Here is a 20,129-nt window from a genome sequence, read left to right on the forward strand (position 1 = left end):
AGAAAGACTTTCTCCCCCTGCAGGCACCAGAAATTTGTTTTGCTGTGATTTAAGGAGGACACATTTGGTTCCAGGGCAGCTCCAGGGTCCCTGTGAATCAGAACTTCTCTGACTGCTGGAGCTGGGCCGAGTCAGGCCAGCTCAGACACTGAGCCCGTGTTTAAACAAAGCCCTCAGGGCTTCCAGAGCCATCCCAGCTCCTCTCCACACCCTGATTTCCAACTGTCCATCTTCCTCCTGGCACAAAGGTGTGAGATCGTGCTTTTCCCCGTGCGTGAAAAGATCCAGAGGGTGTTAAGGGGTTGGAGTTGTCCTTACAGACCATCCAGACCAAAAGAAAAAGGAGAACTGACTGAAAAACTGCAGAAAGCATCCTGCCCTGGCACGGTGAGCAGCAGCCACCTGCACTGAGATCAGGCAGCCCTGATCTCAGGGCTGGGAGGTTTTGGGGAGCCCTGAGCTCGCTGGATTTCACGCAGGACGGAGATTCCCCTGCTCTGGGCTGGGGTGTGAGGCTGCCCGGCAGCAGCGAGGAATGCTCGGTAAACAAGCAGTAAATAATCATTGCCCCGGTGACAAACGCCTCGAAGGGATTGGAAGAGGAAGCTGAACTCGGCGTTTGTAGAGAGCAGGGAGGAAATAAATATTCTGCATTTAACAAAACCCAGGCAGGGCAGCACGGGCAGGGGGCTGGAGGAACTGGGAGCGGGGTCTGGCTGTGAAGCCCAGATGGCCACCGGTTGCCAAAGCAAAGAGATCAGCTGGGAAAACCTCTCCTTCTTCCCTGTGCTCCAGGCCGGAGCGAAAGCCGAGCTCGGGGCTTGCAGGGAAGCCGCTCCCGCTGCAAAAATGGGCATTTATTGCTCTCTGGCGGCGAGTCTGGCTGAGCAGCGGAGCTGCGCATTCCTGCCGTGTGCCCGGAGAACCGCTCAGCTTGGAAAATCCCTCCCAGGTCATCGAGCCCGACCATTCCCCCAGCACGAAACCGTGCCCCCAAATGCCACATCTACGTTTTGACACCCCCAGGGATGGGACTCCAGCAGATTCCCCGTTCCTGTGCTCCTGCTCTGCACCCGGAGGTTGGATGGCAGGGCTGGGGTGAGGGTGGGCTCTGCCTCCCCCTGAGCAGTTTTTTTCTGCCCTCAGATGAAGCTGGACCAGCCCCTTTATTCCTCCTGACTTCCCTAGTTCTGTCCCTCACTGCCAAAAGCTTTGGTGGTGATTTTTACAGGAGAGGGCTTTGGCAGAGGTGCCACCACAGACCTCGTGGAGCGGGGCAGACGAGGATAAAAACCAGGTGTAAATAAAGGAGTTGCTATTTCAAACAGGTTTGGGTCGGGCTGAGCTGCTGCAAGGTGTGGGGCAGCTGTGGGGACAAGCACACAGCAGCACTCCCCAGTCCCCATCCCGAGCAGGGCACTTCTGAACCCCCTGCCCTGCTGCACCCCTAGCTCCAGCACCGCTGCTGGGGCCTCATCCTGCCCTGGCTGTGCCACCTCCGCTCTGGGCACAGCCCTGCTCCTCAAAAACAAGGGCAGGGTCCCAAGTGCTTGGGAGGAGGAGCCCAAACCCTTCCAGCTCCTCAGGACGTGGTGCAGGACCTCTCCTGGGCCGGTCCTGGAGAGCACACGGACCTTGCACGGTGCCACCGGGGTGGCAGACGGGTCACACCACGTGGCCACCTTGGCTCAGCCACCGGGGCCGGTCCGTGGCACAGCCTGGCGTGCCCTCAGGTCCCCCTGGGGCTCCGGGGATGGCACCCAGCTTGGCACGGAGCAGGGCTTGCAGCTCCTGGTCTCCCAGCTCGGCGGCTGCGGCGAGGGCCAGCAGGAAGTAGGAGGCTGCATCCTGTTCATCCTGAGCAGAAAGCAGGGCACAGGCGTTAGGAAGGGGCTCACGGGGCAGGAGGGAACTGGAGCAGAGCCTGGGGGGTCCCGGCAGGACCCAGGGACACCTGATGCCACTGGAATGCTGCTAAGTCCCAGCACTTCTTTCCAAATTACCTTCCCCCCTTCAAAGCCAGAAGATGCGACCTCCACCCTCAGCTCTCCGTCCAAGGCACGGCACCACGGGAGATCTCCTTGCTTACCTTCAGCTTGTGCAGAGTCAGGTTGCCCAGGTGCCAGTAGACCTTGCAGTAGTACAGGGCCTCTGCTGAGCTCTGCAGCACGGGGGGACGCATGGCCAGGGTCTTCAGGTAGCAATCCTCGGCCATCTCGTGCATGTGCAGCAAGTCATAGGCTGTGGCCAGGCGGTGGAAGGCAACCAGCTCCTGCAGCTGGTCCCCTGCAAAAGAGAGGGGTGGGATCAACCAGCTCCTGGCATGGATGTGGAAAAGAAATGGGTGGGATCAACCAGCTCCTGCCATGGATGTGGAAAAGAAATGGGTGGGATCGACCAGCTCCTGCCATGGATCTCCTGGAAAACAGAAGGGTGGGATCAACCAGCTCCTGCAGCTGGTCCCCTGCAAAAGAGAGGGGTGGGATCAACCAGTTCCTGCCATGGATGTGGAAAAGAGAGAGGTGGGATCAACCAGCTCCTGGCATGGATGTGGAAAAGAGAGGGGTGGGATCGACCAGCTCCTGGCATGGATCCATGGAAAAGAGAGGGGTGGGATCAACCAGTTCCTGCCATGGATGTGGAAAAGAGAGGGGTGGGATCAACAAGCTCCTGGCATGGATGTGGAAAAGAAATGGGTGGGATCAACCAGCTCCTTCCATGGATGCCATGGAAAACAGAAGGGTGGGATCAACCAGCTCCTGTCATGGATCCCACAGAAAAGAGAGGGGTGGGATCAACCAGCTCCTGCAGCTGGTCCCCTGCAAAAGAGAGAGGTGGGATCAACCAGTTCCTGCCATGGATGTGGAAAAGAGGGGTGGGATCAACCAGCTCCTGGCATGGATCCTCTGGAAAAGTTGCTGATCCAGCTCAATCTATCCCCAGCCCTGCTGAGCCACTTTGGATGCATTTTCTCAGCAGCCTGGGGGCATGGATACCTCTGAGAGGAAAGAGAGGCATGGGCAGGGTGGTTGATGCCACAGCTGGACAGATTGGCCCAGGAGTATCATTCAGCCAGGAGATTTTTTTGGGTGGTAGAGGGGCTGTTACAAGACTGGTCCCATCCCAAACATTTAAGCTGGCTTTTTGCCCATCCAAGCTATTTTTGTAATGGGAAGGGGTGAGGTTTTTAGCAGAACCAGGACAGAGAGGAACTGCTGAGTCCTGTGCTTTCACCAGACTTCCCGTGCTCTGGGGTAACAAAACCCTCTGCTGTCACAGCTGAAAAAAAAAGGGAAGTGGCCTTAAAAAGATGTCTTGACATTGGGTAAGAGTAGGTCCAGCAGTGTCAGGAAAGCAGGAGATCCCCTTTTCACATGGATCCTGTTCTCATCCACAAGATTCAGTGGCTCCCCCCAAAAATCACCCGCTGCCCAGTAACTCCCAGTAGCTCCCAGTAACTTTTGGGTGTAAATCACTCACCGACCCTGAGGCTGAGCCTGGCTGCCAGCGTGGCAAACTCCAGAGCCTTCTCGTAGCCCTGCAGGCTGATCTGCAGCTCGGCCAGTTTATTGAACAGCCGCAGCTCTGTCTGGGTGGCCTTGAGTTTCCTGGCCAAGGGCACAGCACCTCCCTAAGGAGAGAGAATGGTGAGTTCAGGATGTTCCTGGAGGGATCAGCACTGCCTGAGAGGGGTGGCAGAGCACAGGACAAGGAGCAAAGCAGGGGATGGGCACTGCAGCTTTAGGTTTTAGTCCCTTCTTTCCCTTGAAAATGAGTTTTAAATCCCAGAGCGTGGCTCTCATAGCCTGATCCTCACATCTCTGCCCTTCCTTGTGTGCCTGGAATTCTGACTGGGTGTACTAAGACTTAACACCACCAGGATCTGTAACGGAAGGAGCCCATTCCCAATCCCAAACGATCTCTGGGGTTTTTTGCACACCTGTGCTCTCCCATTCTGGCACCCTCAGGATCACCCCATCCCTCTCCACCCTCCATCCTTGGGGCAAAGCCCTCCCCAGCCACCACCCCGTGGGGACAGAGGGACAGAAATGCTCAGAGGGCTCCATACCCTGTAAAACTCCACTGCCCGGGCCCTGTTCCGGCTGCCATTGAAGAAGGTGTCACCTGCTTTCTCATAAAGATCCATGGCCAAGGAGAAGTTGTCCCCTTTCAGAGCAGTCTGGATGGCTGCCTGGAAGGAAAAAGGGGCTGGAGTGGCATTTGGCGAGGCAGAGACATTGGTGTGATTAAACAAACCCCAGATTTTAGGAGCTGCTCTTCCACTTTGCAGCTCAGCTGATAAAATAATGCTGGAGATGGAGAGGTGCCAGAAGTCTTCAACTCCAAGGACTTCCCTGGCACTCACGCCTTATTTATGGATATTTCAATGAGAACTGCTCACTTGACACCTCCAGCTTCTTTTGGCACTCCCACATCACTTTCTGACTCAATGAATTCACCTCTTTTCACCCCAAAATCCTCTAAACTCAGTGGATGGAAAGAAAGAGAGGAAATTCAGTGCCTGAGGGGAAGGCAAGAGCTCCTCCTTCCAGCAGCAGGTTTACAGTGCTCAGAACTTTTTCTTCCCCCAAAAGGCTGTGGTGGGAATGCATGGCACAGCTCCAGCCACCCCCTCCATACCTGGAAGTACATCTCCACCAGCTCATCCTCCTGCAGAAGATAATAGAGTTTTCCTGCCTGCAGCCAGGCCTCTGCTGCCTTCGCAGCCTCCTCGAGGTCGATGAAGATCCTCAGGCTCTGCTTGGTGCAGTCCAGGGATTGTCTCAAAGCCCTGTGATGGCAACAGGCAAAAAGCCACCTCAGAGGAGTCACAGAGCTGTCCCCAGGCCACCTCCCCATGGCACTGACCCCCTGCCCTCTCCTCCTCTAGTCACCAAAGGCTGGGGACCAAAGGACATTGTCAGCTCTGAGCAATGTGTCCTGGTAGGATCACGGACATCTCCATGCTTTAATGTTCAGGTTTAAGGTGGCTTTTGGCCACCTTAGGACAATTCAGGACACCAGTGGTCCCACTCAGGCTGCTCCTCACCTCTGTGGGATAAAAAGGGCTTCATCCAGGTCACCCACAAACCCAATTTGCCTCCCTAAACCGAGTCCCAAAGTCACTCCCAGCTCCACATGGGAGCACAGGCAGGGAATGCTTGTACTCACATCTCCCAGACAGCACCCGGCACCCAAACCCACACCTTTGCCTGGTGTTTGTCCCTTGTGCAGCCATGGAGAGAGCTCTGGCTCCATGTCCAAGCCCCTTTTCCAGCCCCTGGTCACTGGAGCACCCAGGGCCAGGCAGTGGGATGAGCCAGAGGGCTGGACACAGAGCCAGCAGTGTCCAGGGCAGTTTGTTTGCTTGGTGTCTCTCCTGCTGGCAAGCAGGCCCAGCTGTCCTGGGAGCCCAGGGAATGGGGTGCTTTGTGATCCTAAATAGCACCGTTCACATGACAGGCATCTGCTCCCTAAATACCTTCCCCCTGCACTCACCGTGGCCTGGCTGGGGAGGTGAACCTCCCAGCTGGGGACAGCCCTGCCCATTTGTCCTTCTGGGACTGGGAGCTGGCTCTCCACACTTTGATCTGATTGCCTTCAAGGTGTGTGGCCTGTCTCAGCCCTCTCCTCTCCTCTCCTCTCCTCTCCTCTCCTCTCCTCTCCTCTCCTCTCCTCTCCTCTCCTCTCCTCTCCTCTCCTCTCCTCTCCTCTCCTCTCCTCTCCTCTCCTCTCCTCTCCTCTCCTCTCCTCTCCTCTCCTCTCCTCTCCTCTCCTCTCCTCTCCTCTCCTCTCCTCTCCTCTCCTCTCCTCTCCTCTCCTCTCCTCTCCTCTCCTCTCCTCTCCTCTCCTCTCCTCTCCTCTCCCTGTCCTGCAGTGTTAGGCAGGAGATTAAAGGTGAGCTGATACCAGGTTTTAAGCACCTCCTGTGGGTTTTTTAAGCACCTCCTGTGGCTCTTAAGTCCCTCCCTGGGGACAATATCACAGCAGATATGGGAAGGGCAGCCTTGGCAGCTGGAGGCTGCAACCAGACTTACTCAAAGAGCAGATAAGGAGCCTGTTCTTGCTGGGGAGTGGTGATTAATCATTGGGATAAGCTTCCAAAGGAAGCAATGAATTCCCTGCCACCCTGCTGAAGGCTGGATGTGTCTTGGAAAACTTTGTTTGGCCGGGCTCCAGCTCTGTCTGGGACAATGTTTGCCCAGCTCTGGTTGACATTGAGCTGCTCCCTCTCAGAGCACAGCTGACAGCTCATAAATCTCAGAACCAGAACTGTGGGGCAGGTGGAGCCACCACACCCTGCTCGAGGGACACCCCAGGAGAGCCACTGCACTCTGGCAGCATGGCACAGCCCCAGCCACTCACTCAGGTGTGCCCACAGCCTGGTAGAGCTGGCTGAGGGCCTGCCTGGCACTGGCCTCCAGCTCCCTGTCCTGCAGCTGCCGTGCCAGGGACGCCCAGTGCTCGTGGTAGGTGATGCAGGCCCGCAGGTCGGGGCACACTCTGCTGTAGAAGTGGCACAGACGCTCCGTGACGTGCAGCTGACCTGTGTGGCACAGGGACAGGGAGAAGGACGGCTCAGGGGACGGCGTTGGGCACCTGGTGGGGTCGAACACCGCCCGGCTCCCCTCTATACTCACTCCTCAGGTTCTGCCACTTCAGGCCAAACCCCAGCGCCAGTTCATAGCAGAGTTTGGCGTCTTCCGTCCTCTGCCTGTCCACCGTGGCCTGTGCCAGCCACAGCAGCACGTGTGCCAGCTCCATGTCCAGCTCTTGGTGCCCCTGGAGCTCGGCGTAGAGCCGCACTGACCACAGCAGGTAGAGCTCGGCCAGCTGGGCGGCCCCACACGAGAGGCTCAGCTGGCCCAGGTTAGCCAGGGCCACGGCCTGATTCCTCCTGCCGCCCGTCTCCTTGGCCTTGTGCAGGGCCCTCAGGAAGTTCTCCGCGGCCTCCTGGACGTGCCCCTGGGCCCCGAGGGCCACGGCCAGCAGGTTGTGCACGGCCCCGCCGGGGTTCTGGCCGGCCGTGCCGCGCAGGGAGCGCAGCAGCGGCCGCAGGACGTCCCCGGCAGGGCCCGGCCGCTGCTGCAGGAGGTACACCCAGCCCAAGCACAGCGAGGACTCAAAAGCCTCCTCCTCCCCCAGCAGCCTGCCCAGGGCTGCCGCCCTGGCTGCGTAACGAACGGCCCCGTCCAGCAGCCCGTGCTGGAGGCACGTCCTGGACAGGACGGCGCAGAGCGTCCTCTGCATGGGCACGGCCCTGCTCTCGCAGCAGAACTGCAGCGCTTGCCTCAGGTACAGACAAGCCAGCGCTGGGATGCTGCTCCTGCCCAGCTGCTGCTTCCCCAGCAGCTTGGAAGCAGCCTGGAGGATGAAGCCAGCTCTCCAGATGGGCGTCGGTGTCCCCTTGGCGCTGCTGGGAACAAAGGACCTGACGGAGGCCAGCGCGATGTTCGGCAGGCACTTCTTGTCATAGAGGTAGCCCAAGGTGGCAGCGGCATCCAGTGGCCCAGCACGGGTGCCTGGGCTGAGCCAGGTGCTGCTGAGACACTGGAGGTGCTCCAGAAAGGGCAGCACCTCCTCGGTTCTGCCCAGCTGCAGGAAGAGCTTGGCAATGAGGAAGCAGATCCGGGCCTCCAGCGGAGCGTTGCCCACAGCGATGGATTCCCTCAGGATGTAGGTGAGGAGCTCCAGCTCGTTCTCCGAGCTGAAGGAGCGGCCAGGCAGGCACACGAGCAGCGTCACCGTCTTCCCCAGCAGCGAGGAGAACTTGTGCTTCATGTTCTGCTTCAGGTAGACGGAGGCGAGGCTCACGTGCAGCGCTGCCAGCAGGGGCAGGTCCCCAAAGCCCCTGTCCAGGACACTCATGGCTTCCTCCAAGTACACCCGGGCCTGGGAGAACTTGACCTTTTTGATGCAGAGCTTCCCCAAGAGGAAACAGAGCCTGGCGTGAGCCCAAACTGAACCAGTCCTCTTGGCCCAGTTCCGGGAAGTCTCGAGGTACAGCACCAGTTCATCCTCATCAGAGAAACCGTAAAAAGTGGAGTGGAGAAAGGAAAAGCTGAGATCGTAAAAGCTTTGAAAGCTGGGCACGAAACTGTCTTGGTTGAGGAAGGTCAATATGGGGTCAAAGACATCAGCATCCTCCATGTGTCCAGCGTTGAGGTCGATGAAGAATTTGGGATAATCCAAGTCATCCAGCTTCTCCAGGAGAACATCTTCCAGCGTGGCAGGGGCTGTTTCACTGCCTGGGCTGGACAGCTCTGAGGTGCTGCTGGTAGCCCAGTCATTGATTTCCTCCCAGGACTGGAGCACTTGGATTTCTCTACTGCCATGGAGAGCAGCCTCTGGAAGGGACGGGGAAGCCACAGTGGGATCAGGAGGAAAGTGTTCCCTGTGGCTGCCCCATCCCTGGAAGTGTCCAAGGCCAGGTTGGACGGGGCTTGGAGAAACCTGGGATAGTGGAAGGTGTCCCTGACCATGGCAGAGGATGGGGCTGGATGACCTTTAAGGTTGCTCCCAACCCACGCCATTCTCTGATGTTTCCTCCTGTCCAAATTCACCCTCAGAAGCCGTCACCAAAGCCTCCCCCTCCGTCCCCTCCTCATACTCACCTGGTGGCACTTGTGGGAACACGGCTGTGGGTTCAAACCCCGCTGTGCAAAGAGACAAACAGAAAACAAAACCCCAAATCCTTGGTCGGTGCCACTGTGCAGAAATCAGCTGAAGTCCCAAAGCCACCCAGCCAGAACAGAGAAAGTGAGAGCCCCCCAAAAAAAACCCTGGCCCTGGTCCTTCAGGCCAGCATCTGCCAGGGTGAATCCCAGCTCGGCAGCAGAGAAGGTCCCTACAGACTCCAGCATGGCAGGGCCACCTCCTGAGGACACCTCCAGCCTCCATCACCAGGCTGAGCACGGGTTTGTGCTGCCTCCACCCCAGAATTTGCCTCCACTGCACTCCCACGATCTCTCCAGGCCCTGCCCAGCTCTTCCTGGGGATGCAGGGACTGGGATATGAGGAGAGGGGACACTCACCCAGCCTGTACACAGAGGTGATGTCAGTGTGCGCCAGGTCCCCCAGGAGGGTGGCAAAGTGCTGCTCGTCACCATTGCAGGGGATGTGCAGCACTGGGCACTTCTCCTCTTCGCTCAGGAACACAAAGCCCTTTCCCCTGGGGTGGGGCAGGAGGAAAGAGTCAGCGTGTCCCCGGCCCCTGACACTGCAGCTGCCCCGTGGGGTGGGGTGGGATGGCATGGGATGGGATGGGATGGGATGGGATGGGATGGGATGGGATGGGATGGGATGGGATGACATGGGATGGGATGGGATGGGATGGGATGGGATGGGATGGGATGAGATGGGATGGGATGGGATGGGATGGGATGGGATGGGATGGGATGGGATGGGATGGGATGAGATGGGATGGGATGGGATGAGATGGGATGGGAAAGGAAGTTTTCCCATCTCTTCTCTTCCTCCCACCACAGAAGTTGTGTTGCAGATGAACACAGGATTTTGGACACCTTCCCCATCCAGGTTCTCCACGAAGGAACAGAAAGGCACCAGAGGAAAGGACCTATTGGTCTTTTTTGGAATCCAGAAGCCACAGGATACCACCTGATCTGCTCTGTCCCTTCTGGAGTGTCAGAGAAAAGTGCTACAACTCACCTTGAGTGACTCTGGGAGGGGAAAGCCCAGCAGACCTTGGTTAAAACCTTGTCCTCCTACAGACACTCCTGGAGAAGCCTTTTGGGATGGGCATGGAATGGAAGCCACCAACAGAGACAGCTGCTGAGCCAGGGTGGGATTTACACCCTCCCTCCCTCCCTGGACAGCTCTTGCTGTGTCCTTGGGAGGGTGTGGAATTCTGCTCTGTGCCAGTGGCCGTTCTGCCCCCACACCCAGGGCAGGAGGAAGGAAAGCAGGATTTGTTTCCTCGGCAGGGAATGCTCTCCCCACCCTTGCCAGGCTCCCAGCCCCTCAGAGCTACAAACTGAAGACATTTCGAGGACAAACTGGGAAGCCAGCTTGCAGGAAGCCAGATCAAGCCAGGGCTGGACCTGCTCCTCTCCAAGAATCACCTGAGGCAGGTGAAATGCAATTTCTTTGTCTGGGCTGCAGCAGAGCCTGGCCAAAGCTTCTGCTCACACCTCAGACCCACCCTCTGGGAAGGTCCTGCAAAGGGAATCACCTGCCCTAGGCTCTCACACAGCCTTGAGGGGGGATTTGGAGCCTCCCCTCCCTTTTCTCCAGAATTAAATTGAAATCAACTCACAGAGGTTCGCAAGCCTCGGGATTTACGTGTTGGGTGGGAACGAAGCCAATGCTCCTGGTGCTGAGGGATTTGCCCACAAACCAGGGCAGCCCAGGGATGAAGAAGCCAATGATTTCTATAGGATCTCCTTTGGAGAAGCTCAGTTCATCCCACGCTGCTCCTCTGTGGTCCTTGGTGGCGATGCACCTGCCTCTGACTGGGAAACCAAGGCAAAAAAGGGAATTTCAGTGGGATCCCTGCTAAAACCTCCTCACTGGAAAAGACCTGGGCGGGGAGAGGCCGTGATTCCAGCTGGAGGGGGCTGCCTCTCTCTCCCCTAAGATTTATTGTGAACTTGGATCCAGCTCTCTGCCATTTCTCCTTGAGAAGTGGATTATAATACAAAATAGAAGAGGGATGGATAAACTCCACACCTCTGCGAGCTGCAGCCTGGAAGGTGACTGGAAATACAAATTTTCACAGACACTGCCCTATCTCAAGTCTGCCAGGAGTGAAATCCTGGACAGTGCAAATGTCCATCCCTCCATGACAAAGTCACACCTGCAGGGACCTCCTGTGTCCAGCTTGCTCTGAGCTGGGGTTAAGGGCTGGGGCACAGGTTTCATGTGAGCACAAGGTGAGAACCTCATGATTTGAAACCTCACTCCTGAAAGAATTAAAAGAGGTGTTCTGAGGAACACAGAGAGCAGAGAGCTGCTGGTGACACCCTTCTGCCACTGGCTTTTCCCTGTCCCACTTCATTTTTTTATGTTTCTTTTAATTCTTTTAGTTCTTTCCTCAGAACACAGAGAAGTTTGCAACTTCTGATCTGCACTCCAGAGAGTCCAGAGATGCAGCATTCCCTCAGAGCAGCTCGAGTGGGGTCAGTCCCAGAACAACAAATGGAATTGTGCTCGTTTGTGGCCAAACCCGGGTTTTGGGACATGCCCAGCCCTGGGACAGTGCCTTGCACAGGTGCCACTCACCAATGGCCCGAGAGCTCGTCCCGCTGATCTCCTGGGAGAGGCCAAAACTCACAGCATAATTCCTCAGGAACCACCTGCAAGGCAAAAGGGACCCTCACTGGTCCTCTGTGAGCACTCCTGACCTCAGGCCAGCCCAGGGATGGTGTCACACCACAGGGGAGGAGCAGGATAAATTGCTTTCTCCAAGTAAAAGGCTCAGCCAGGTGACCAATGTGAAGCCTCACTTTGGCTGGCATTGCCTGAATTTTTTCTGCCGCTCCTTCATCTGTTAATCAGAGATAACCTCACGTATGGCCTCAACCAATAGCTTACAAAAGCCACATCTGAACAAAAAAACCACATCTGAAGTAGGAGCATGTCCTTGCTGTGTCCCATCGACAGAGAACGCATTGATTCCAGTCTTTATGCCTAATGTGGATCCTCCTGGAAATATACTCACAGAATTGTGAGGCTCTTGCCCTTTGCCAGGGGCAAGAGGAGTTTCCCAGCCAGCCTTGGTGCCAGTCATGCACCAGGATCAGGGAAGAATCCTGGATTGAGCCCTTGAATTCACCACTTACTGGTAAAAGGGGTGAGGTATTGGCTCCAGAGCTGTCACGGGCACCACGCCTCGCTGCCCCCGTCAGCAGGGACATCCCTTCCCATTTGGAATCCTGTCCAACGCTCTTCACATGGATCAGCTCGTTCCTGCAGAGCTGCAGACCCTCCTCTCCCTCCTGCTCCAACTTGCAGACGCCGGGCACTGCCCTGCAGAAAAAGTTCCCTGCAGAGGGAGAGTCAGAGGTTGGATCAGTGCATCAGGGGCTCCAGCACAGCCCTGCTGGAGGATTTTCAGGAATTCCCCACATGTGCATTCCCATCACACCTTCCTGGAGGAGCAGATCCATGTAGATGGTGGCCAGGTGCTCCTCATCCACGGTGACCCTGAGCTCCGTGTCCTCCACCAGGGCACAGTCCAGCCAGAACTCCTGGGCAAAGAGCAGCTGCTCCAGGCAGGTCCCCACGTACCCTGAGAAGCCAAGAGGGGGATCAGGATCAGCACCTCCTTCCCGGGGCAGCAGGAAGGGTCTTGGGGGTTTCCAAATGTCAGGCAAAAGCTTCTAATTTTTTCTCCAAAATTTCCCAGTAGGAATCCTCCTGATTCTCACTGATCCAAACAGAGATTTCATAAACTACAGATTGCAAAGTTTTCTAATTCCTCACTGTCCACCCTGAACATTACAGTTCTGTAGTGTCAGGCAATGCCTTCTCCAAAAACCCTCCTGACACTGTCTGTTGAGACCGTGGAAACTTTACCTAAAGTCAGGTAGGTGGAAAACCTCCAGACTTCCTCCAGGGTTTTGAAGGTGAGGAGGAAGCGATCCTCGTGTGCCTGCATGCCGACCAGCCTGGCTGACAGCTCCTGCACAGGGGAGACAAAGCAGCATCAAGGGACACTCCTGGAGCCTTGAAATCCAGCAGGGAAGGAGAGTTCAGTCCAGGCATCCTCTCTGTGGCTGGGATTTGTTCCTATAAAACCCAGCCTGAGGACTCTGTGCCTGTCTGGAGCTGTCACCTCCAGCAGGGACACGGATTTGGTGATCCCAGCCCTGTGAATTCCTGGCTATTTAGGCTCAGATCCCCCCAAAACAACACAAGGCTCAGCTTTGCCTCTCACTTGCCATCAAGTTCATCTTCCCCATCATTCCAGTCCCCTCCAGAGTCCCCTGCAGTGGCCTTGGAGGAGCTCCTCTGTCGCCCTGTTCTTTTGATAGTTTTAGAGTTCTTCTAGAAGTTCCTATGCCTTCTGATATTTACATGTTTCAGCTGAGTTTTCTCACACATGTTCATGTAAATAATGATTGTTTTGCATTCTCTTTGTGGGTGGAGAGAATTGATGGACTGTTGGTTTGACCAGTGTGGTTGGAGAGGTAATTCCATCCTCCAATCCACTGTCACTTTTGCTGTTGTATAAAAACTAGAGTCAGCAAATAAAGTTAGCTTTTTTTGAGTTCTTTGTCCTTTCCTTTTACATCTAACCTACTTCTGTGAGAGTTATCTCGTGTCACAGTGCGACACGCCTCAGCTGGGTTTGGTGCCCCAGCACGCCTGGCACCATTCCAGGAGCATGCCAGCGTGCTGGCACGGGGTTTGTACCTTGAACAGGGCACAGACACTTCTGTCATCGCTCCCCAGAGCCCACAGCTTCTTCCTGGCAGCTTCCTGGAGCTGGGAATTGCGGCACCGGCAGGAGCGGCTCTCCACGGAGAAGGAGAGCGAGAGCTCTTGGAAGGGAAAAGAGGAGGATGAAAGGGGAGGAGGAGGAGCTCCGTGGCACCCAGAGCCACCCCTGCCACTCAGAGCCACCTCTGCCACCCTGCCAGGGCCACCAGAGCCTCCAGGCTGGCTGTGATGCTCACACAACACAAGCCCAGCCCCTCCTCGTCCTTCAGCCGCCAAGGTGAGACCCGAGGCACGGCGGGGAGCCAGGAAATCCCTGAGATGCCACAGGCAGCTCCTTACCTGGGGGAAAGGTGTCCCTGAGAGCCAGCAGCACCACAGAGGGCTCCGGGGAGCCGTGTCCTGCCTCGGGAGCGGGGCTGCTCTGCTCTGCCAGCCCAGCCTTGCCTGGAGAGGAGGGGACACGGCAGAGCTGCTGGGAAATGTTGTGCCAGAGCTCTTGGATGTCCTGCCTCACTGAGAGCTCCTGGGAGCACAGCCCTGCACGTCTGGCTGGGGACTCTGGAACCACCCTGAAGTCATGCTCAAGGTTGGAGAGATCCGTGGGATTGATGGGGTCTAAATCCATCATTCCCTTCGTGTTGGGCTTTTTTTTCCAGTGCTGGAGTAGCTCTGGAGTGAGGGGCTTTCCTTTCCCATGGCCAGACCCTCAGATGGGCAGATCTTTTAGAAGGTGAATCCTGAGCAGAGATTTTTTTTTTGGAGGAGGCCTCAACTCCACAGCACAGGAGAGCCGAGGCCTTGCAAAACTCTTTGTTCAAAGATTTGAAAATCAAAATGAGATTTTTCTCCCCTGCCTGCTCTGCTGGGTATCCAAAATCCAAGCAGCATTCTCCCTGCTCCACACATCATCAGCTATTGCCATAAGGGATTCATGGCCTGCAACTTGAGCTGCTAATTATGTTAATGAAAGCTGAGGCACACAAAACTCCAGCCCTGCTCTTCCACAGCTGCATTGGCAGTGGAGGGACAACCAGATAAACCCCAGTTTTTGTCAGTAATCAGACTGGATTTGTAAGATAAACATGTGCCTGAAGATGTGGAGCAGGAGTGTGCAGCAGCTTTTTAAAGTCACTTCTTTGACCAGAACTCTGCTCTAGAGTTCTTTTTACTGAGCCAGCTTTGCCAGCCACTCAAATAAATTGGTATTTGCATGCAGAAATAGAATTCTTATTTAGAGAAATAGAATTCTTATGTAGAGCTAGCAAGTAGAAAATAACAGCCCAAGGCTGGACAGGTCATGAATGAGTTTTGCTTTGAAAGAAAAGGGTCTACATTTAACAAAGCCTTAACATTTCATGTGGCAGCTCCGTCCCCTCCACATGAGGAGATGGAGAAGGGAAAGTGAAAGGAGGCAGAGGCAGAACTAAATCTGAGCTGGCTCCTGCCACTCCTCGCTGCCCTCCTCCCCTCTCTGTGCCCAGCACACCCTGGCAGGGCCTGGGGGTGAGTGCCTGGTGCCATTCCCTGGGGGTGGGGATGGGGATGGGGATGGGGATGGGGATGGGGATGGGGATGGGGATGGGTCCCTGATGCCATTCCCTGGGGGTGGGGATGGAGATGGGTCCCTGGTGCCATGCCCTGGAGATGGGGTTGTGTCACTGGTGCCATTCCCTGGGGATGGTGATGTGTCCCTGATGCCATTCCCTGTGGTTGGGTACCTGATGCCATTCCCTGTGGTTGGGTACCTGATGCCATTCCCTGGGGGTGGGGATGGGGATGGGTCCCTGATGTCATTCCCTGGGGGTGGGTCCCTGATGCCATTCCCTGGGGGTGGGGATGGGGATGGGTCCCTGATGCCATTCCCTGTGTTTAGGTACCTGATGCCATTCCCTGGGGGTGGGGATGGGGATGGGTCCCTGGTGCCATTCCCTGGGGGTGGGGATGGGTCCCTGATGCCATTCCCTGGGGATGGGTCCCTGATGCCATTCCCTGAGGGTGGGGATGGGAATGGGTCCCTGATGCCATTCCCTGGGGGTGGGGATGGGTCCCTGGTGCCATTCCCTGGGGGTGGGGATGGGTCCCTGGTGCCATTCCCTGGGGATGGGTCCCTGGTGCCATTCCCTGTGGTTGGGTACCTGATGCCATGCCCTGGGGATGGAGATGGGGACGTGTCCCTGGTGCCGTGCCCCGGGGATGTGTCCCTGGTGCCGTGCTCGTGTCCCTCCAGCATTGTCCCCGGCGGTGCAGGCGGTCCCCGCGGGGCAGGAGCTCGGGGGAGCGGGGCCAGCAGGACTCGCACTCCTCACCTGGGGAACACGGAGGGGGGGCAGAGGCGTCTGGATCCCTGGCAAGGTTCTCCCTGCCTGAGAGGTGTCCCTGGGATGTGCCACAGGAGGTGGCAGGTGGGACACTGCTCCTGCCACCTCTGCCAGCAGCAGGACAGGGCCTGTCCATGGGTCCCCGGAGCCAGGAAGGGGCCAGGGCTCACTCTGGTTGCTCTCACGGGTTCAGTGTTTATTTTCATTGGAGCCAGGCTCAGAAAGGGAACTGGGAGCTTTTTTTTTTTCAAGGGACCAATTGAAACTGCAGCTGAGGAGTTGTTCCCAGCCGTGCCAGTGACTCACTGACCTCCTCCGGTGCCAAAATATTTTGTACCAGTGGGCAGGGAAGAGCTCCAGCCCCGAGTCCCAGCACTCAGGGCTGCACTCCTGGATCCAGGGCTGGGTGCCACAGTGCTGGCCCTGAGCCATGTCCCTCCTCCAGCTCACTGGGGCACGCTGGAACGGGAATGGTGCCTTGGGGGATGCCAGCACCCCACGGGCCGTGCTTGGAGAGCTCCTGGGCAGGGAGGGGAAAAGCCAACAGCATGGGAATAAACCAACTCCAGAGTCATCCTGTCCTCTCCCTGGCCAAAACACCCTGCATCACTCCCTACACACCCAATCCAAGAGGAGAGAGCACCAGGAGCCATCCCAGAGGAAAGGCAAGCGGCCAGAGGGGCCAGTGCTCAGCGCCAGAGTGTCCCCAAGGGTCCCATCCCATGGAAGGAGCTCCCGCAGCCCCACGGGCACCTTACCTGTGCATCCCAGCGCCAGCTCCTGGTGCCAGGGGGTCCCCAGGCAGCAGCCCATGCGTGCAGTGACACCGGCAGAGGGCTGGCAGAGGGCTGGCAGAGGGCTGGCAGAGGCAGGGCTGCTCGCTGCCCGCCCGGCACCGCGGCTGGGCACGGCCACAATGCACAATGTCCCCTTTGAGCGGGCACTGGCACGGCGGGGGCGGCGGGCACGGGCTCGGGGAAGGGCTTGGGATGGAGTCACTGCACAGGTTTGGAAAGGCCTTGGAGGTCATCAGGCCTGGCCACACACCTAATACTGCCAAGGCCACCACCAAACCGTGCCCCTGAGTGCCACATCTATGTCTTAGAAATGGGCACTCCACCATGTCCTGGACGGGCTGTGCCAGTGCTTGCCAAGCCTTTCCATGGAGAAATTTTCCCTGATATCCAACCCAAACCCTCCCTGGTGCAACTTGGGACCATTTCCTCTCCTCCTGTCCCTGTTCCCTGGAGCAGAGCCCAATCCCCCGGCTGTCCCCTCCTGTCAGGAGCTGTGCAGAGCCAGGAGGGCCCCCCTGAGCCTCCTTTTCTCCATTCTGCCTCCGGGAGGGCAGTGCCCATCCCACATGGCACATTCCTGGCATTCCTCCTCGGGAGTTCCGCTCTGCCAAGCCTGCCCCAGCTCCCAGCTGCTCCCTCCAGGCTGATCCCCCCCAGTTCCAGAGGCAGAGCTGCTCCTGCACGCCCGTCCCTCACCTGCGGGGATGTGCAGCTGGGGCCCATCCCGCATCCTCCATCCGGGGCTGGCCGTGATCCTGGAGCTCCTTCCTGCCCGATGCTTCTCCCGTGTCACCGTGGGGGCAGCTGGCAGCACCGCGGGCATTCTCTGCCAGCTACATCTGGGTGAGTTCTGCAGCCCCAGGCACTGCGGGCACCCCCGGGGGCAGCGCTGTCCAAACCCCAGATCCAACAGCAGCAGGGAGGGGTTGGCTGCTGTGCAGGATCCCTTGGGCATCCCAGGATCGGGGTGAGCCTCGTTCCCTCCTCACTCACATCCTCAGACCTTCCCCAGCCCTCAGGGTCGGGATTTGGGGTGGCTGGGAGGGCTCACTGCGCCGTGGGTGGTCTGCAGAGCATCTCTGGGCAACAGCAACACAGCCCCTGCAAAATAAAACCCAGAAGGGTTTAGGGAGAGAACTTGCAGGCTGGGAGGGGTTTTAGGGATGGTTTTTTGTTCCAGCAATCATCCGGTGCCACCACTGCAGGGATTTGTGTGCTGGGGTTGCTCCAGGAGCACTGCTGGCTCTCCCAGGCTGCATCCCCAGCCATGGCAGTGCCCTGAACTTCTCCAGAGTAGGGAATAATTCATCCAGGGAGTGACTGAGGCCAGGCTGGATGAGGCTCTGAGCACACTGGTGCAGTGGAAGGTGTTCCTGCCCACGAGCAGAGGTAAATTTTAAAGTCCTTTTTAACCCAAACCCAATGGTGCCTATGATTCCATGACCCAGAGAGGGAATTTCTCACCGCACGGATTCCCATGCCTGGCACAACTGCAGCGCCCCAGAGCAAAGGCTGAGGAGGACCCAGCTGTGGGAATGGCAGGATGGAACCCACCTGCCTGGAGCTGCCTGGCAGCCTCCACACAAAAGGGAAACCAAAGCAAAATCCTCTGCAGGGAGGGTCGTTGCACTCGGAGATGCTCAGGGCACACTGCCTGGGAGTTTGCAGGCTTTAAGTTGGGAAACTCCTCGGGGGCTGCCCTGGTAGGGGAGACTCTCTTGGAGTAGTTCTGTGTCAGGAACGAGAGACTCATTGGACTTTTTTGGTTTTTAGCTTTTGTTTATTGCTATCTTATTAAAACTTCAGCACGCTGTCTGCACCAGACTGCGTGCAGGAAAAACAGCACCAAAATGGCCAACAATCTCTTGTTACAAGGCTTTTTAAATTTAATCAAAAACTAAGTTACCCAATTAAGAAGTGACACTTAAATTATTTTCCTTTCTAACCCAATAACTGACCCCTAAACACCAGCAATGAGGATTTTTCTACCCAATTACAAGATACTACTTAAACTGAAGAAGAAAGAGGAAGAAGAAGAAAGAAGAAAGGAACTTAAGACAACACTCTATATCTTCTATCTTGAACTTATCTATAACATATTAAAAATCTTAAGTTTTTCACCCATGTGTCATACTACAGTACTCTCTACAATCTATTTCACACTTTTGTGGTTTCTGGTTTACCTTGAGGCTTTGGAAGTTTTTTCCATGAACGAGGGTCAAAGTCAGTGCTCCCCTGGGGGTCAGGACACCCCAGAGCAGACAGAGAAATATTCCCGGTGCCTGCCTGTGCTCAGGGCATGGTCCAGCTGATGGATTCAGGCACACCTTTACACGAGAGGTGTTGCTGCTTTGCTCCCAAGTGCTCAGAGCTCGAGCAGGGCAGTGTTTTTAAACGAAGCTTTTTGCTTTCCTCAGAAGATTCTTGCTTTTAGCAGTTCCTGCTCACCAATTAGCATCAATTTCTTCTACACAGGGGAAAATTTTAATTTTTTTTTTTTTTGTTAAGCAATAAAATGGGTGTTTTTAATATTTTAAACACAGATGTCTTCCTTTGTGGTTGTGAAATGTCTTTTTGTTTTTAAGTCTACCTTGACAACTCAGCAACAAAACCCATCCCTGTACAAGCAAAGGTGTCACCTCCTGTTTGACCTGAGCTGGAATTTGCCTTTTGGTCAGCAAGCTGAAAAGCTCTCACTCCACTTCCTACCCTTCTGCTTCCCAACAAATCCTGGATCTCCCCTGGAGAGTCCCATTGCTGCTGCTGCAGGGATGAGTTTGGAATATTTTCTGGGATCTCAGCCTGTTCCAGAGCGGGTTCTCTGCCTGTGCCCGCTCTCCAGGGGCTCTGCTCCCTCTGAAATCCCAGTGCCCTCCACGCTCCCCTGCCCCGGGCACGGAACGGGACGAGAGTGGCTGTGCGGGCACCCTCGGCTTGGGGACAGAGCTGCCACACCCCCGCAGGGCTGGCCCCAAACCCGCTTTCCAAACCCAGCTCCGATTTCTCCCGTCAGTTCCCAAAGGACCCAGAGCCTTCCGTCCCTCGCTGCCGTGCTCACCCCTGAGCCCCTGACCCAGGCAGCGCCAAACCCCGAACTCCAGCCCCAGGCTGGAATTCCAGAGGCGCTGGATCGCTGCAGCCGCCCGCACCAGCGCGTCCCGGCTGGGTTTGCTCGGCTGGGACGCGGGGACAGCCCTGGGGACACACTGACCTGCTCCCAGCTCCGCTTCCCTCCCGGAGAGCTCCTGCACGGAATTCCAGCCTCCCCAAGCCCCCAGGGAACGCTGCGCTGCCGGGATGGAGCCGCCGGGGCTGCGGACGTGTTTGCGAGCGTGCCCAGCGCTGCCACTCCCTCACACGAGGGAAGGAATTCCTTCCAAGAGCTCCTTATCATCCTGGGAACCTCCGCTTCCCAGCAGAGGTCAATGAGTTACCCAGGGCTGGGCTTTAAACACGAGACTGCCGGCTCCCGGAATTCCCAGGCACCTCCTTCACCCAGAATCCCAGAATCCCAGGATCACAGAATCCCAGAATCCCAGAATCCCAGAATCACAGAATCCCAGAATCACAGGATCACAGACTCACAGAATCACAGGATCATAGAATCACA

General features: G+C 56.7%; 1 protein-coding gene across 1 annotated transcript; it reads right to left on the reverse strand.

Moving 5' to 3' along the window:
• Positions 1-1,054: 1,054 nt before the first annotated feature.
• Positions 1,055-19,812, reverse strand: SH3TC2 (SH3 domain and tetratricopeptide repeats 2). Its single transcript, XM_053991358.1, is given in 20 exon segments — positions 1,055-1,857; positions 2,090-2,286; positions 3,481-3,631; positions 4,070-4,192; positions 4,642-4,792; positions 6,367-6,547; positions 6,642-8,348; positions 8,616-8,657; positions 9,036-9,172; positions 10,277-10,472; positions 11,242-11,315; positions 11,802-11,860; positions 11,862-12,004; positions 12,107-12,250; positions 12,538-12,643; positions 13,378-13,505; positions 13,744-13,848; positions 15,540-15,710; positions 17,216-17,620; positions 19,731-19,812. Coding segments are annotated over 19 exon segments (4,266 nt in total). The 5' UTR covers positions 17,475-17,620; positions 19,731-19,812; the 3' UTR covers positions 1,055-1,665.
• Positions 19,813-20,129: the final 317 nt, after the last annotated feature.

The sequence above is a fragment of the Vidua macroura genome, chromosome 15, assembly GCF_024509145.1.
Source record: "Vidua macroura isolate BioBank_ID:100142 chromosome 15, ASM2450914v1, whole genome shotgun sequence".
Lineage (NCBI taxonomy): Eukaryota > Metazoa > Chordata > Aves > Passeriformes > Viduidae > Vidua > Vidua macroura.